Source organism: Tachypleus tridentatus, chromosome 13 (assembly GCF_004210375.1).
Source record: "Tachypleus tridentatus isolate NWPU-2018 chromosome 13, ASM421037v1, whole genome shotgun sequence".
Classification (NCBI taxonomy): domain Eukaryota; kingdom Metazoa; phylum Arthropoda; class Merostomata; order Xiphosura; family Limulidae; genus Tachypleus; species Tachypleus tridentatus.
In genome coordinates, this window is record NC_134837.1 from 222462850 (window position 1) to 222483257 (window position 20408).

The 20408-nt window shown below is 30.8% G+C and overlaps 1 protein-coding gene across 1 annotated transcript in view; it reads left to right on the top strand.

The window, feature by feature from the left end:
• Positions 1-361: 361 nt before the first annotated feature.
• Positions 362-20408, top strand: part of LOC143237044 (splicing factor 3B subunit 3-like) — a 112810-nt gene continuing 92763 nt past the window's right edge. Inside the window, 4 exon segments of the mRNA XM_076475878.1 lie at positions 362-469; positions 8408-8694; positions 14921-14997; positions 16377-16470. Of these exon segments, the coding sequence (XP_076331993.1) occupies positions 8469-8694; positions 14921-14997; positions 16377-16470 (397 nt within the window). The 5' untranslated portion in view covers positions 362-469; positions 8408-8468.

Here is a 20408-nt window from a genome sequence, read left to right on the forward strand (position 1 = left end):
CATTTCAAAACATCGTACATCGTCTCCTCTCAAGAAAACAAAGAAATTTATATTACAAGATTAATTAATACTTATATTTAATCTCGAAATTAGTTTATCAGTTACATTTTGCGTATAGAAAGAGCAAAATTAATACAGCTTAATTAAAATTCACTTGAAACGTACTTGCGACTTATTTTCTGAATTTGCAATAATGGTTTAATTTTCACTTTTTGTTACAAACTAGATTGTTTGTAATAGTTATTGTATAATGATATTTTCATTAGTAGGTGTAATCTGTCAACGAATTTAAATTTTATAGTTAAAATCGTGATTAATTCAATAATTTAATGTTACATTTTTTTTAATATTAAGAACATTCACCATTTTTTGATAAAACGTGTCAATAAGAGAGAACCGCTTGAGTTCGAAAACAATGTCATATTAAGTTTGTGGACACTGATCGACTTTTACCGAAAATAAATCTTAGGTAATCGAAATATGTTTGTATTATTTCTTTCATAGGTTGATATAGAAAGTTATTAAATTTTTTAGATATATTTTTTTACGTTTATTTTCTTACAATGCTTGAAATTAAAGTCACTGAAATAATGGTATCGTTGTGGTGCGTTACAATGTGAAAGTGTTTTGAAAGGAAAAAAATGTAATTCTTATTTCTTAACTCACACTTGTCGACTCGTGTCTTATCACGTTTTTTGTTAATATTGTAATTCAGTACATATTTAACCAAAGTATAAATTGTAAACTGAAAGTTGATTGGAACGTTTAGCTGAGTCTCACTCTTAAATTTATACTGTTATCGTCAGTTAAAATTTAAACTATATTATATGATATGTACTAGTGGTATACAGGCCAACCAGTCGCACATTGGTAAACAATTACGTAATGGCTAGACACCTAGCAGCAGCCCAAAAATTCGCACACTGATAGACTGATCACGTTGCTTGGTCTTGAACTTTAAACAATGAATTAGTAATAGTAAATTACGATGTTTATTTGTGTTCAAACTCAATGGTAATACCTTGATAAATCTTTTGTATTAGAAAAATCTGATTATTTTCATATAGTGTCTGTCAGCACGTATATTTGTTACAAACTGCTGGGAACTATTCTGAAAATACTAGGTACCCAATGGACTATAATTTCATGATCATAAATGTTGATAAACTTCCCATATGGTAATTTAGATTTGTCTAATTTATAGGTAATCTAAATTTTTTAAAAACATTTTTCTTATAAGTTTCACCACCAATAAAACTGTGATGATACAATTTTTAAAAAAATTATCAGTAGAATTTATTGTTATAACTCATTATTATTTAAATTTTTTTGGAGTTGCTGGGTATTTAGTTGCTGCAAAACACCGTAGCTTAACTTTGTATGGAGTAGAATAAAACAATTAGTGTGAGTGTTGAATGTGTTGGTCAGTTCTAGATTATGATGAAGTTATTTGTATTTTGTATTGAGTAACTGAATTGTATGTAGTGCATACTGATTAAAGGATTTTGTATTAGATATCTAAAGCTTAGGATAAAGAAAGTTATGCTTAATTTATAGTTAATATCCTGATTCTAAAATAATAAATTGCATTTTATCCTTAGTGAAAAGATTATGAAAAGTGATAATTTTTAATGTTGTAAACTTTAGTTACCATTTATTAAAAAACAGTAATAAAGTACCAAAATTAGTTGTAGTTTAATAATATAAGTTAATTATTGTATTGGTTATTAACATGGAAAGTTGACTACATAAAGCATATACACATGCTAGCTGAGCACTAGTCAGTTTTATTTGTGTTGCAGTTTGTGCATTTTTAAAGGTTTGTTATGATGATTTGGAAAGTCTTCCTTTTATATGTATATGCACACTGAAAATTCCAATTGCATGGGAAAAACTATTAATTTTATTTTCCATTTCAGTAACAAAGTGCAGATAACATTCTGTGTAGTTTTGACATAGTTTCTAGACATCTAGAGTTTCTATTTTTTTGGAATTTGGGAAAGTTGTTTATTTTCTACTTTCAGATTTACAGCATTTGTTGCAATGTGTATGAAATGTATCTTGCATTGGTTAAAAATGGTTTGCAATGGGTTAAAAAGAACTCAAAAACTTTGTGGTTAACACCAATCTCTTAAGTGCTTTATTTGTATGGTCCTATATACTTTAGATTGAAAGATAGGTGAAGTAAATTTCTAAGTATTAAATTTCATTATGAAAATCATTTTTTTTTTCAGTTTATTTTCATTTACCCATGCCAAATTCAACATCAGAAGTATGTAAAAATAGTGTTTTGTATCGATCAGTATCACATATTATAGATTTATTGGTTTCTAATGCTTTACCAGCTATTAAACCATCCTTAGTTTTTCATTTATATTAAATTTTAAATTTTAATCAGTACCTTGCTGTGCACATAAAGCATGTTATTAAATGATATTTTTTGTCCATTTTTTTTTTCCCCCAAATTAGTACTCGTTAGATATGGAACAAATTTATAAACAAAGGATTTGCTGAACACTTTACAATACTTTCATTCCTTAGAGGCATATGGGATGGGATGGTGCTGCAATATTATTTGTCAATCTAAAAGAAATTTCTATTGATTTTATATCATATAATATGAAAATATGACCTAACCTATTGAATCAAAAAATGATTACATTCAAAAAAGCTTTTTATATTGATAACCTCTTGCACTGATATACCATCAATATACTGCCAATTGGTCACTAGACAACTAAAATGATCTTTCAGTTGAAGAACACTTTTCTCCCTGGGAAATGAGTCAACAAGTTTTAAAGTGGCACCAGAGTTGGATATGTCAATTTATAGTGGTTCATGTACTCTTATAAAAAATCTTAGCTATAAAAGAGTACTGCATCAGCAGTGTAACAGATGTAAGGGGTAAATGACAATAAATATATAAAACCACTGCAGTCTTAGTCTTCATTCAGAATGTAGTGAGAATGCAAATAAGACAGAGGCTAGTGAAAGTTATTAGTAACAACAAAAATGGGATAAGAATAAAAAGAAAACAATGTGAAGAAAATTTTAAAAGTAAATATGCAAAACCTGACATTGAATGTAAAAGTAAGCAGTGATAAAATGAGAAAGAAGTTTAAGAAATGGATAAGATACTTGCTAACTCAAATTATTTGAAGATGTTAAACTACCTGAATTGTTCAGAATACTATAAAGATTGCAGAAAAATACAGGTCACCTCATGCATTTCTAAAGAAAGCATTAAAATACTTTCACTGGGAAACAATTGGTGAAACTAGTTTACAGCAATGAAGAAAAATGTTAGGATTCTTTGGTGTCAAGTCAGTCATTCATATTAAAACAGTGAAAGCTACTTTGGCAATAGTATCTCATTCAGAATGTGGTGTGCCTAAATTTTGTGATTAGAGGATAGTGAAAATTATTGGAATGTTTGGAATGGAGTGATAATAATGGAAGACAAAAAAGTGTATAATGTTGTATCTTCAGCTCTTAGTAATAAACTTTTGACTAATATTCTTGTTTCATGTTGCTAGAAAACCATGTTAGATTTTAAAGTTTGGTCACAAACCTACAGTAATGAAAATGTACCTTGTTGCTAATGGGTTTAATTCTCATTTTTTGATAATACAATTTGTAAAAATTGTGGTAACCTGCAAAAGTGTTCCACAGATGTGTTTTGTTTCAAGTTAAGCAAAGTATTTTATTATTTACAGAGTTCAAAAGAGATAGCTAATGAAAATGTGTCTTTTGTTGGCATGTTTTGCTAAAGTATATCATAAATGAAATTTAAATTTGTAATTGGAAAAACAAACTTTTGACTATGTACAATTGTTTTTGTAATTGTAATAACAGGTTGCATATGTAAAAAGATATTTTATTATACTTACCACCTGAAAGCAAAAAAATGAAATACTGCAAAAATAAAAATCTATTTATTGTGTTTAAGTTTCATAGGTACAAATTAAATTAATGGGAGTGAATCTTATAAGTGCTAAAAATACAGACTTCTATAAAAAGTATCAAGTAAGATTGTTGCAAAAATAGTTAAAACTGTTTCATGGGTATTCTAACTAAACCAAAAGGGTATAAATGTCAAAAAAATGTTTTACAACACTTTTAGGATAATATTGTTTCGGTCAGCTCATTCTTTATAGAAATTTGTTTTAAAAATTATATTTATTTAACCTCCATTTATATTAGTGAAATATAACTGTTCATTTTAAGTTTAATGCAAGAAGTTTATTTAGTTGATATGTTACAAGCATTTAAGATATTTTAAAAGTGAAAGTTCTGGCAACTTTGCTTGCATAACTGTTGATGTATCATTTGTGGTGTAGTTCAGTTACTGTTGTAAAATGAAATAACGTTACTTGAACCTTCAGTATTTTTTTCATTGCTTGAATAAAGTATTGGTTCATCATTTAACATTTAACAGTATGTAGAAAGTTTCAGATTGATGTTATGTATGTATATATATATATATATATATATATATATACTCAACTTCTTCAGTGACATTTTTGAATTACAAACAGTTATACAGACTTGGCCTTTATCAAACTTCAATATTCTTTGATGGACCTTCAACTCTGACATTTTTTCTCAAACTTCAAATACTTTGTTTCTCACAGTGTTCTCCCACTCTTGTCTTCATCTTCAAAGCTACCCCAATCATCTCCTATTCCTACTTCTAATAGTCTTTCTACTCTTCCTATCTCAGAAGCTATCAAATCTTACATGACACCCATATCACTCAATCTACGCAATTCAAAACTCATTCATTTTCATTCAGTGATCCATCAAGTTCTGCTAGAGGACTAAACACAAATCACACATCTCCCAAAACATCACATTCCACAACTAGTAACATTTGGTTTTCTTATGTTTTTGTTGTTCTTTCTGGTTTACTCACAAACCCTTCCACTCTCTTATCTCCAAAACCACAGCAAATCACTACCAGTATAAACCCCACATATTCCACACTACAGTCTTTACCAGTCAACCAATTGCTTGTAAAACTACCTTCTTTGGAATACAGTAGTCTTTCATCTGTTAGTATAAATTCTCAGAACGATCTTCAATGCACAACACACTGTGAAAAAGATACTTTCCTTTTCCTTCCCTTACACCCATACCTGTCAACATTCAACATGAACCAAGCAATGAACCACTCATTTACAACAGAAAACAACTTTTTCAGAAACTTAGAAAACTCACTAAGAAATGCACAGAACATTATCAACATAACAAGTTGCTAGTACGTAACATAAAAAACAGAAACGTACCTGAATTTCTGACATTAAAAGCACCGATAACAATAGGAGCACATGATAAGAACTTCTACAGCAAATGGAAACAGATCCTCCTAGAACTCATGAATGTAACTAAAACATTGTCAAAATTCTGTCAATATTTTAGAGAAAGAAATTTCCCAATATTATTATCTATACAACCCTTTGGAGGAAGAAAAAGAACTAAAAAAATTAAATTAAAAACAAGACAAAAAACATCTTTCTACCAATAACACCAAAAAATGTTTCTAATAGTATTCCTTTTTGTCACAAAGAAAATACCATAACATTAAACAGTCTACCAGAAAGTACCAAAATCCCTTTATCTCCAAATTAATAATTTGAAAAACATTTAAAAAACACTCTAAACACTCTATGCTCTAATGTACATAAGACTTCCAGTTTGCTCCTGAAAAAGAAAGGTCTGCCTTTTAAAAGTGCTTGAGTTATAGGGTTTCTACTTCATTTTTTATCAAGACTTCTTGAACCTATGTGTTTACATATAAACAGTCAAGCAAAATAAAAGCAGGAAATCCAAACCTGCAATGTATGATATTTTAATGAAAAAGAACAAGCCCACACAAAATCAAGTTGAAGATGTTATATAAATTAAAAGAACCCCAAAGTACAGGCTTTTATGTTGGATATAAAATGTGCCCTGATGTTTGGAGGTTACGACAGAAATTGAACCCACATTGCAGTGGGGATAGATCATCTATCAATCTTAATCTCTGTTCTCCAGTCTCACAGGACAAAACTATCTAAAGATATGCAGGTAAGGAGAGATATTTCCAGACAGTTGTGGGATGGTGTCTGCTCTTTGTAGTAAAGATATAAAATATATATATATATATACAGTGCTTTTTTGTTTAAAAAAAACTGCTGGAACTGATATATATATATAAAAGAAATTAAGAGACTAAAACATGCTGAATTACCTTTCCATAGAAAATTCCAAAATTTCATCACACACTCATCTGATGCAAGATCTTGATTTTATTCATTGCTTTTGACGAGTGATGTTTTTGGAGAAATGATAACTGTATTTTTTTGGTCAAAGTGTGGAAGGGGCAGCCAGTCTAACAAGTTTTGATAAACAAAAGTGAAACAATTTTTGTCATTAATGAAGCTCTGGTTGGTGTACAAATCAAATTCATTTGCAAAAAAAAACTTGTTAACATTTACATTATTTCAAACACTGCAATTTTTTTGAACTTGTTTGTGAACAAATATTAATCCACAAATCATATCTTTTTAATTTAGCTGAATTGTTACTGGTATTTTTCTAACCACCTCCTCACCAAATGTTAAATGAGCGTCATTGTTTTCAGGCTAACGTTTGTTTATCATGCACACTGTGCTCTTTTTGCCTCTTCACTATCAGGCAATCCATTTTTGATCTATTTCTTCAGGGTTCTGTAAAAAGTTTCTACATTAATCCAAGGATCCTTGTTGCAATATTTATTATGAAATGAAGATTTTTGGCATCATTTTTATAATATGGGCCTGGAATTATATGTCTCTCTCCAAAAATTTGTACAAGAGCTTTATCTTTTGAATAGTGGTTCTTATACTTATTTTCATGCACCTAGTTTGTCCTTTACTGCTGTTGATCTAGATTAACAATCAAGTGTAGATTCATATGTATATTATCTGTGCTTGTGAAAATTACTAAATAGTGTTGAACATCAACCATTCTGCTACCTATGGGTTCAAAATTAGAATTATTGTTGAAGTTTCATTCTCTTTTAACTACCCAAATAGGGATGTAACTTTCCACAATTCCATATAGTATTACATGTAATAGAATTGTTCAGAAGTAACTAGTTTAAAAAAGTTAATACTTTTATACTAGTAATGTGTTAGACTGTTCAGAGTTCTAAGTTAAAAGAAATGTAAATTAATACTTTGAAGTTGGTCATTTATATTGAAATGTATGTATATAATACAATGCAGGCAGATGTGTCTCATATGATATGGTCATGGTAGGAAATTTACATATCATGAGCTATTATTTTTACTTACCCTCCAACAGTTTCTTTACTGTTTTTCTTTTACTTTATCATTATGTTAAAAAAAAACAACTAACCATATAAGCTGCTGTGCATTTAATAACGTAATGACTACAGGTTGTTTTTGATTGTAACCCCATCTCTTTAAAAAAAAATTATTTAACTAGATATAACTGTCAGTAGTTTCGATGGAGGTGCATTTCATGATACAAAATATCTTTGTAATGATTATTATGGTTTTGGTAATAGTGTATTCATACAATTAAAATGTTTTGTTAAGTAGAAAGAAGATAAAGGGTGTTTGGAAAGTCACTGTGCACTTATATATGTGTATGATTACAAAACTGCACAGTGACTTTCTGAACACCCTGCACTTTGAAATATTAGTGTAAGAAACAAAATTACATAACTTTTGCCTAAGAACTATTTGTGATCATTCAAAGATAATTGTTAATTGAAGTATTTTTTTTATACACTATTAATAAATATAATTAAAAATTCAATTTTAGTATCAAACAACACTAAGCAGCCACTTAAAAATTAACTTCATATTTAGGGAAGTTTTACTTACATCAGAAATTTATATTGTAACTAAGAATAGTTTGAGGTTCATTATGTTGATAATTAATTATGTATGAATAATAAAAGTGATTATTACCTGTTCATATTATCATACATTATACAAATTAAAAAAAATATATTTTGAAAGGTTGAGGCAAGAGTCCACAACAGTGCAGTGAAGAAGCTTCATTTCACTTCTGTTACCATAATTTTAACTTAGACTGTGACTTTATCACCTGTTATCAAAATTAGCACAGTATCATTACAATCATTTTATCAGTTAAAGCTGGTAAAGGAAGTTAAAACAAGTTAATCTTTTGCACTAGTTAGCAAGAAAATTATTTTATAGCTTATTTATATTGTTATCATGAGTACTTGAAGGGAAATTGAAGTGTTACGTTGCCTAAAATGTGGATTAAATTTTGAAACTGTAATAGAATAATAACAAGTGATATTCAAGTATTGTCTTCAATCTCAGAATATAATTATATATTATTTTGTTAATGTGTTATATTGATTGTGTTTGTTGCATTTTTTCAGATATTATTGTGCTTTTCAGTGGAAAGAATAATTTTGATGAGCTGTGAGGCATTGCACTACCATGTTCTTGTATAATTTAACTCTACAGAGGGCCACAGGAATTACTCATGCTGTTCATGGAAATTTCTCGGGAACCAAACAGCAAGAAATTGCCGTTTCCCGAGGAAAAATTCTTGAACTACTTAGACCAGATCCTAACACAGGAAAAGTTCATACCTTACTTACAGTTGAAATATTTGGGGTGATTCGTTCTATAATGGGTTTTAGGCTCACAGGAGGATCAAAAGGTAAATATTTTGTTTTGAAGCATGTAATTGTTAGAACTAGGACTAACATGTGCTTGCCACAAGTTTTAAAGTTTCATATTAATTTTGTCTGACAGTCATTATAGCATACTACAGTTTACCTGTTCCCACAAACAATCCTGTATTTTCATATTAAAAACCTTAATTGTTTCAGCACTAAAAAACATCATAAAGAAGTTGTTTAAGTATTTGACTGTGACATTATTTGTGATAATTACCTATGAAATTCATAGTGAAACAACAGTTTATAAAAGTTTATATTCCTTGTTTTGAGTGACAATTTAACCTTCCTGTCAAGTTTCAAGTAAGTTATAGCCAATTCCTGTAGATTCTCCTCAAACCTCTTAATTTCTATGTGAGAGTAAAAACTCAAAAACTTTCAAAATTTAATACTAATTTCTTGTTTAGAGTAACTAATTTTGATATAATTATTTATTTCTGGTACTGTATCTTACCTCCCCTCACAAAATAGCTCTTCTCAATTAGTGCTGGCCTCTCAGTGCAAATTTTCAGTGCTTGTCTCTAGCCTTTAACCTCTCATATGCATATTCATGTGCAAATGATCATGCAACAACTCTCCATCAATAGGATTGTGACACCATACATACCATAACCAGCACCTTCTTCACATTTATACTCATTAGTAACTTCTAGTCAGCAATAGTACTGCACAGACATGCTGGTTTTTACTAAAGTTATAGTTTTTCTTTTCCATTCTTCTAAATATTCATGTTTTGGAAGTGTGAAAGGTTTCTTTTCCAACTTTTTTACTACTTCAGGGATCTTTTTGTCTAGTGTTTTGTGGTGCTTGACCACTTATACTATTTTCTTTTGAAAATATGCATTATTCATCCCATAACCATGTTTGGTGTTGATTATGTTGTAGCCCTTCCTGCCACTGACCTATTGTATAATGCCAGATGCTACCAGGTGTTGGTTGCATATGTTCAGTTGTCATCTGTACCTAAAAATTAACATCACAGGATTAGGTTATGCACACCAGAAAGATGGTGGCATTTCATAGGACTGCTAGTAGTTCTCTTTAGTGGTTTTTTGCTCCATACATTTTTTTTTTTCTGGATTGTATACTCATGGATTAGCATGAGTAAAGCCAACAGAGATTGCTGCTTATCTGTAATGCTTCTTGGCATGATTTTCCCACTGTTGACCTGATGTACAATTCTAGATGCTACCAGGTTTTGATTGAATACTCCATCAGGTCACAACTATATATCTCTAATTGGATTTTGTCCCTCAGGCTGGATGTACATTCCTGATGGATCTGGTATCAGTTGGAGTTGGTCCAGCTATGCAAGTTCTCATTGCCTGTGATTTCCTTTTCTAAAGCTCACTTTTGCTGTCTTTGTGAATTTATTACCCTTCCATGGTGTCTCTTTTCTATTTATTCTTAATTACCAGTAGTAACCAGGTGTTTTTTCTCCCCTCCCTTTCTTGGTCCCAACTGCTTTCCTTTCACCTCCCATCTAATCTTGCTTGCCTATGATATCTTTGGGTGTTGTTGAAATTATCAGAGAACCCATTGTGAGGATTCATAGTCCCTTTCTGAATTTTCTGTTTTGGCTTAAAGATTGGAGACTGGCATCCAGTTTTGACCTCTCTTACTTCTAATGTTCTTGGTTGTTACATAGTATAGGATTGTAAATTCTTTTTTCTATTGGTCATTTAGTATGGTCTATGGATGACCCAGGCCTATTTCACACACATTTCTCCACATCCCTATCATCCAATCCTCATGATCTTTTATCCTACTCATCCTACTGAATCATATTTCCAGTTTAATGCTTTTTTGTTTGATATAGCATTAGTTCCCTATATTAACATAAAGTGGGTCTTTTCTTGACTTCTTTACTTTCTTGATCTGCAGTTTCTTCTATTTTGATAACAGGCTTCACTTCACCTGTTTTCTTGCATAATCCTCCCAACTTCCCTTCTTCTTCATGACTCCAGTCACCAAGGTTGGCCTGTCATATTTCTTAACCAGTTCTTCCTTGTCCTGACACTAATTCATATTCACCTGATAACTCCCTTGTCTGTACCCAATCTTCTGCCGTTCACCTACTAACTACATTTTTCACCATGTATTTTCTTTCTTCTACCCTTCTATTTAGCTGCACCCATGTGCATCTCCTGCAGTAAATTTTGCATGACCAATGGCACTTTTTAGAGTTCCATCAATATCACAAATCCACCTCTGTCTTTCTTTTCAGAAGTATTTTGTTTGGCAGCTTGAATTCTCTGGCACCACCAATGGTGTTTCCTTATCTCCTCCCAGTTTAGTTCTGTAGTTCTGTTTATGGATACTTCTGTCTCTAAGGATGGTATGTATCTATGACAGATAGTATAACTTTGAGCTGTTTGTTTGTGCAAGGACATTTTCTGCTTATCATGTCTTCCATCAGGCATCCACACAATTCTTTCTCCTTGTTTTGGAACAGTTAGTTCTGCTTCCTTTGATGAGGTCTGCTGTCTTGTTTCATGTTAACTACCATAGAAACACACACTCTAGGTTTCCCTGTTTCTGAACTTTAGATCCCTTTTTGTGCCCATTCCATTTGGGTAGGGCCCGGCATGGCCAAGCGTGTTAAGGCGTTCGACTCGTAATCTGATGGTCATGGGTTTGAATCCCGGTCGCACCAAACATGCTTGCCCTCCCAGCTGTGGGGCATTATAATGTTATGGTCAATCCCACTATTTGTTGGTAAAAGAGTAGCCCAAGAGTTGGCGGTGGGTGGTGATGACTAGCTGCCTTCCCTCTAGTCTTACACTGCAAAATTATGGATGGCTAGTGCAGATAGCCCTCGAGTGGCTTTGTGTGAAATTGAAAAACAAACAAACAATCCATTTGGGTAAGGGTTATAAATTATAATGATCCAGGTTCCTTCAGACATTTTGCAGGCTGAATTTTTCATTGAAACTTTTTAACAAATGGAAGAATTCTTCCTCTTACATGTCCTCCATTGATCTACTGTCAACTTACAACTACTCATAATTACCTTTACCACATTCCTTAAAACTAGTCTTCATTTTCTGGTCTCCTGTACCTCAGATCTGGCTTTCTGTATTCTCAGCCAGGTTTGGTGCCTTCTTTTCTATAGGCCTATCTCTCCCTCAGATATTTACTCCAATTGCATAATCTGTTGGTTTCCTCTTATTGGTGATCTCAACCTTGATTTTGGTAATCTACCTTTTTGTTCAATTGTTCATGCCTTCACATTTCTCTTTCCAACATACCATCCTTTCTAATACAATCTCATCTGTTAATCTTTAACTCAGAAGCAACATCTTTCATCTTCATGTGTAAGATTTGTTTGGTGTATATCTCTTTAAGGCATATTATTTTATCATATACCATCCTATCCCTGATGGCCTCTCCTTTGCCTACCCTACATTATAACATCCTCTTCTGTCTTAAGTGTGTACTACCATTATGTGTTTGTTCTCTCACATGCTATCAGGTGGCACTTCTGCAATCTTCCACCTATCACAGTGTCACAGGAGAACCGCAGGATAATTTCTTCCCCAGTCTTTTTTATCATCCTCTCTTAATTTATAATTTACAGACCTCATCATACTCCTTTTTGCCTAACTGAAATCTCACAAGGATTCTCTGTCCTCTTATCAGGAACACTCAAACATCTAACAATTTGTTTGTATCATCTCTCCCTGAAAACATGTCCTCTCCTTTCTTGCCTGTGGTTGCTGTAGTTCAGATGTCTGTGCCATGGTTTTCTCTCATATTCTTTATAACAGCACATACCCTGTGTTGTCCTTCATTCTCTGTTGATACTGTGTCACTTCTCTTTGATGCTGTACAGATTTCTGTATTTTCTCCAAGCTTTTTGTTGCTTGCCACATCCATTCTTTTGTAGGGTTCCAATCACTATCTTTTTCATCCCTTCAGTAATTGGGTTTCATCTCTTTTTACCCTTCAAGATATATCTACCTTATACCTCTTTGAAGGTGGATAGCTGTAAGCTTTTTATTGTGTCACTTCTCATCAGGTTTATGACCTTCCACGTATCTCTATTTGTTTTTCACCAAATGTTGATATTTTTATCAATGCTCTTATGTTGACTATAGCTCACCTGTTTATTGCCAACTGTACGATCCATGTAACTGTCTTATTTCCATAAAGATTTAGACTTATGCTTATAGTTGTCATTCAGTCCAGTTTTCTTGCATTTTTTAATCAACATGAATCTCTTTGATGACTTTGGTTACCCAAACTTTTGCTCAAGCTAGTATAACAGAAATCATTCATACCATCTGCCCTGATTCAACAAGTGCTCAGTGATATAGGGTGTTCCACAAGACCATAAGAGGTTTCTTCATAGTATTTCTATATTTATATTTATCACTTGTTAAATCCAGATCATACTCTGTCAATAGACTGTAATGAAAAAAGCCAGTACCAAAGCAGAGATTCTGCCTACTTCTCTGGCTGATGTTTGCCAGCTGTTAAAAATAGGGTTTTCTGGTCACCCATTACACTGTCTTGAGTAAAATACCTTTATGGAAAAAGGAAATGGATGGAGATCTTGGCATATTCTCTAGGTCTCCCCCACTCATCATACAGAGCACAGGAAACTGGCCACTTACCAGCTGCTGATGTGGAAGACCATGGAGAATTCTCACCAATTGAGTCATAACCACTGGGGCTAGAGAACAAGAAACCCATATATGTTGAGCAGTGAGGCTGAAATGACTCTGGGGTGTGATGTGGGTCATCATGCATATCTGTGATACAACACAGTATACAAGGGGATTTATGGTACTGCTGTTACTACTCTGTTTCACATAGTACTCACAAAGAAAAAACATCATACTCCCTCATATATTAACAAAACATATGAAATCTTTCTGGAGATGAAGTAAATGAACTAAATATTCTGAAAATTGTTTAACATCAAAGTATAAGTTTAAGGTAGGGGCAATCTCCATTTTAATCAACATGTGTTATTGGGTTATACTAGTTCCTGAGAATTCCACTCCTTATTAGTAATTCTAACCACATGCTAACCAAAGATAAGCTAGACCAGCATATAGTGAAAGGTATCAAACATATGTTGGTGTGAATGTTCTTTATAGGCACTTTGAGAAAAAAAAAAAGTCAGTTTTATATTACTAGATATGTAACTAGATATATTACGAGATAATGCAAGCTACATAATGTTAACTAGATATTGGAAGGTCAATATAATAAAAAATAATAAATATATGTAAATGTATGGCACTTAGATTAGACATTTGTATTTTCATGTTATGATATATATTCATTCTAGCATGAAAAAAGCATGTATTAATATTTTTTTTCTCATGGTTATGAGGTTGTTCAAGTGACAGACCCCATGTAGTTAAGGTACAGAAAATAACATAAAATATATAGTCCTACTGGAAACATGTTTGAAATGTATTTAGGAGGTTTTAGAGATTACACAAATAATATTTGAGATTTTTGGGGACAAAGAATAAGTTTTTAATGATAACATTAAATCACTTTGCACTCAGGCTAGCAACGAAACTCTGTTTTCACAAATAAAAATGTTTCATTACAAAAATCTGATTTTTTGTATACAATGTACTTGTAATCTTTACTAAAAGTTTACCAAATTTTGTGAAGAAACATCTTGTTTCAAAAGTTATAGTGCAAATACTTAACATGGCAAATGTTTTGCTGAACTTGTATATTAAACTGAGCCCCTAGCAAAAGGGTTAAATTTAACTATCAACATTTAATTCTACATTTATGAAATATAGTTTTATACAATATAAGAGGAACAGTTTCACAATGTTTGTATCTTATACTAATTTTATTCACTTTTTCTCTAATTATTTCTAATATGCTATTTTTGATCTATCTCAGAATTACTACTATACCTGTTCCTAGCTGCAGGCGAAAAATGGTGGTACTCTACAAGATATTAGATATTATATAAGGGTTTAAACATATAAACTCATTACTTTTTTTTTCTTTTACTATGTGTAATCTGCCTTATTCATTCATTGACATTAATGAAGATATCTGAATCCTGTCATTTATAGTAAATATTTTGTTAATTTACTTCACATATTAAAATATATCTGCTAGTGACTGATTAAATGATTAAAAGTATAAGAATTTTCTATTGGTATTATACATTATCAAAGAAGAGTTAAAAAAGAAATGATGGACATTTTATTTTATCAGATTACTTGGTTATTGGCTCTGATTCTGGGAGAATTGTTATCCTTGAGTACAACCCTCAGAAAAATGTGTTTGAAAAGGTACATTTTGTTTTGTTTATTAGTAAAAGATAGTATTCTAGTATTTTTTATTTTATTTCGTAGTAATAAAGCAGAATCAATTTTTAAAAAGAATTATATCCAGATTGTTTATTTTAAATACCATTGGGTATCAATAATAACATTTATTTTTAAAGCTAAGAGTATAGAATAAATTGCTTCTAAGATTCTTAAGGTAAAAAATTTCAACTTGTGATATAAGCTAACAATTTCGAGATTATTTCAATTATTGAAAGTGTTTTATTATAGTTAATGTAAAATCCTTATTTTGTTAACTTAAGATAATTAATCTTGTAATTGAGTAATACAATCTGCAGTAAATATAGGTGCTGCTGTATTGACCAAACCTTAATAAATCATAATGTAATCTTATTTATCCCTATGTAACTACAAGAGTCAAATGCTAACTTGTCTCGCAAGTTAGTAAATGCTTTGTACTTACTATATATATGTCAGTCACTTAATGTTATCCTTCATATATGGCAAAACTCATTAGTAAAAGTGTAAAATTAGTTTACCCTTTGTTAAAGCTAGTTTTAATAGTCAGTCTTTTGGTCCAAGTCTTAAGATTTCTAAGCATACAGAACACTAAAAGTTTTAATATGTGGTGGCACTGAGTTGATACAACAATTTAGACTGAAGAGTTGATGCAAGCTCCAGAAACTCGTTAACACAGGAAATAAAATGAATGTACAATTTATAGCTTGTTTTTACAAACATTATATTAATTCATATTGTCTGTCTGTTTTTGTCTGCAAACTCATTAACAATTTTGGAGCTATAAGGGCCAATCTTGGCAACAGTGCTTAGGATGGCCTTGGAAAATGTCCTTGTGTTATAGCTCCCTTACCACTATGGAGTGCAAAATGCACAATAAAGATCATCCAAGCATTGTTTGAATTTAGGAGAAGATTTGCATGGTTCTAAACTGAAATCTGCCTTTGGATTTTGTTTTCCTTACCTTCTCTAGATCCTTGTGGCACTATTTTTGAAGCTGCTAATATGCCAATCCACATGTTGGTGGGACCAAAGTTTTCACATGTACTCGTGTTCTAACAGATTTTTTTTATTTGTAGGGGGATTACCACTTTTTGGACTTGATTAGTACACCTGTGCTTCTGTGAATCATGAGGGAACTTTTGAACCCCTTAGTAGTGCCCTTTGTTTCCTGCTAGTAGTTTTAATTAGCTCTTTTTGTATACCTTAAGATTAATGACCTAAAGAAAATATACTAAATTGTTACAAATTAATTTGAGATTTCATCTGATTTTCCATTATTTGTGTAATAAACCATTTTAAATGTTGAAAAGGGTTTGAGTCTATTTATTAGCAGAATGTTTTTGTTTGTTAAAACATTAAAGGTTCACCAAGAAACCTTTGGAAAAAGTGGATGTAGAAGGATTGTACCGGGACATTATCTAGCTATTGATCCAAAAGGACGAGCTGTCATGATAGGTATGCTTACATTAAATCTTTGGCATTTATTATTAATAAAAAATGACTAGGAGTTTGTTATACTAATTTTTAAAGTAATTTTTAGTCTTTATATTGCAAATTAGTAATATCAAATATTGTATGATTAGTAATCTAACTACCACAGTTAAACCTCAAGCAATAAGTAGATCAAGGTGTGCATACTACAACCTTTTGAAGAATTACAGTGAAAAGTTAATTAAACTACTTTATTATCAGTGTGTGTGAATAAATTTGGCATTAAAACATAATTAATAATATGAGTTTTAAGTTACTAATTTTATTTTAAAAAAATGTTTTTTTAATCTTCAGTCTTCCCTATTAAAAGAACCATGACATTTGTTCTGTCGGTCTTCTGATTCTCTGAAGTGTGAAATTTAATATACAGTACTCATTCTAATATAGGCATTATTGAAGGAAAATCCAAGTTTATGGCTTTCTGCCTTACATGTTTACAATTCAAAAACTTGAAAATCAAACTCACTTGTCATGCCCAGCTGTTATATCATCTGTTTTCATGAATTGTCAATAATTGTGTCTGATGTTTTATGCTGTATCATTTATAACCAATAGAAATGCTGATTTCATTTCTAGAATGACATGTTATGCTACATTTCTACAATACTATTAATTTCATCTTCAGTTTGAAAGCTTGTGCTGTTCAGAACAAGCAGCTAAGGTAATTAATGTAAAACTGTTCTGTCTTAGATGGTAAGTCAGTCACATTATAATTATAAAACGTTTACATTGTGCATGCTATTATTCTGTGTTCTTGGGTTCATTGTTTAAGTATATAAAATTAATGTACTATTGCCATCATTATAAAAAAATAAAAATTAAGTTTAATTTGTAATGAGCAGCAAAAAAACAACAAAGAAATCAAATGTAAGGTCTGATTTTTTTTTTTCGTTTCATATTGTTGCATATTATAATTTATCTCAGGTGAGTCTGTGACTTATAATGTATTACAACATCAAATAGCCATAAATTTATGTCGAATGTCAGCATGTATAAAATTTATGATATTTTCCAACAAATGCACAGAATTTTCTTTCTTAAAACAAACCTATTTTAATATACAAACAACAATATAACTTATAATAAGTTATTACAAATAATGATTTATATGCAAGAGTTTTACTAACTTACAAACAATACTGAGTCTTCTTTCTGGACTGGAACTGAATCTTTTATCGATATTTATGCACGGCAAATTAATTCTGTGTTGATACACAGGTATGCTTCTTTTTGATGGCTAGCTAGTTTCAAGAATATAAAAGTTTCTCACTGGCACCAATATTTAATGCCCTCATAGAAATACTAACGTCTGAAGTTAATTCATGAAAGTTAAATGGTTTGTAATGTTTGATATCTGCAAATGCTCCTGGTCAAATATCTGTAGTTTTTCATTATAAAATGTTTGTCACAATTATAGCTTTCAAGGCATATAGTATACTGACAGTAGCAACCCAACAATATATTAAAACTGCCAACTGTTGTCCACTGTGTACCTTTCAAACCCATTAAAAGAGATTCTTGAAAATTCAGCTGGCAATAACACTGGCAGTCACGTACATGTATGTATTGTTAATTCTTGTGCTTAAGAATCTTCTACAAATTTAGAGAACAGGTGGAACTTCAGCAATACACATTTAACAATAAAAGTTACATTTATAAATACATATTAAATTGAAACAAGCATAGATATTAAAACATTAAATTTCTTGCAATATGTGTTTTTACTTATAAAAGTAACAATGAAAAAATTAGAAACTTGTTAGATTAGAAAAGGTTAGTTTAAAATAAGATAATATAAATAAATACTTTGTGATGTGAGCTTGTGTGCATTACACCATTCAACACTAAATACATTCACTGAGTGATATACAATTTATGTGGTGATATTATTAATGAAACAGTTCAAAGGACAATACAACTGTAAAGTGAAGTAGGGGTCATTCCATGTCAAATCATCCAGGGGGCTGCAGGTGACCCCCCACAGAATGCCTTGAAAAAATTCACATGTGCTCATCTACCCATATAATGAAAAATTGCCAAAGATTAGATCAATATCTCTTAATAGTTTCTGATTTACAGCCCTGTATAATTTAGGTAATTTTTATTTATTTTTGGCAAATTCATTTTTGGGCAACTTTGGCTGCTTAAAGCTGCAAGAGTAATGGTGGTAGAAGGCTGACATTTGCTACACTGACTGAATTAATCTCATGGAATTAAAAAATGGTCTCAAACCAAGTTTATCTTTCATAAGATTTGCATAGTGAGGCAGTAAAATCACCTGAAAACCCAAAATCATAAAAAACATTGGTTTATGTAATAAGTCATAGCTCTAAGACTTAATATGATACAAAGCTGAATTTTTTTTACTAATTTCCTATAACATATCAGTTGATAAATCAGCAATTGTTGTAATTAAAAGTCTGTTAGATCTCCTGTAAAAAATTTAGCTGCATGCCACTTTTTATGATTTAGCTAAAAATAGCCCTACTTCAGGCCACAGTTTTACCATGTCACCAGTTATTCAGCCTTTTCAGATTTTTACCATATATTTTTACATCTTTGAATATGATCTACAAAAAAAATCAGGATGGTGTTCAACCTACTTTTTGAGTTATAATTTTTTAAACTATCCTCTGACCATAAAAAATTTTCCAAAATCTGGATGATTTGACATAGAATGACCCGTAGATGTATACTGTTACTAGCTTTAAGCTATTTTGGATAAACAGTTGTACTTTTCTGTTACAATTTGCATTGATTTTAGAAATAAAAAAAAGGGTAATTTAGATTTATTCTGTTTATTTTTTATGATGGTTACCAGATTTGTCAAATTAACTGAGTTAGTATAGAGCTAGGGAGAGTAAATAGCAGATGAAATATAAAGTTTTACTGAAAAAAAGTTTGTTCTTTATCTGAAAAGTTTTTCAATGTTATATAAATGAAATTGAAGATTTTCAAATGAATCTTAACATAAAAATAATTTTGCCTTTAGAGCAGTAAACATTCTAACTACATATTGTTAAATATTACAATTTCAAATAGCCTGAAAGTTAGTTAAATTGTAAGTTATATTTAGAAGGTGAACAACTGTTTATATGTATACAATTTGATATTTGCCAACAAGATTGATACACAGTTTCTTCTAATACTAATATATTTTAATATACAAACAATAATACAATGATTCATGTACAAAGGTTTTACAAACTTACAAACAATATCAAGTCTTCTTCATGGTCTGGGATTTCCTAGATGTCTTATTGAGAGTTCACATGAGTAATTTAATTTTAAATTGAGTACAATTCAATTAAGAGGGAGCTAGTTAGCTTTATTTACTTCGTTATTCACTTATCACATGTTGAGTTTTTTGTTACTGAAGTAATATGATGTTTTCTTAATTTCGAAATTTGATGTGAATCTGCCAAAGTTAAATGATTTGTAATGTTCAAAATCTGTGATTGTTCTTGGTCAAATATTTGAAGTTACCAATTAATAAACCTCAATCACACTTATACCTTCTGAAATTTATAGTATACCAATAATATATACTATCTCTTGGTGCATTACATTGGCTACATTTATAGGTGTGAGAAAAAGTTTTAGAAATGTCAGCATGCACAACTATATTGACAATACATCAGTGTTTACGTATACACATATTGTTGATTCTTACACTCAAGAAGCTTCTACAATTTTAGTGAATAGGTGAGAATTTTGCAGTACAGATTTAATAGCATGAGTTATGTACATTTCTAAATATAAATTTAACTTAAATGTTGACATTAAAGTATATAGTATATCTGTCACAATATATTCATGGACAAATTTTTAGAAAAGATGCTTAATTTAAAGTTTTTTCTGTACAAAAACTTATTAAATAAAAGCTTGTCAAAATTTTAGTT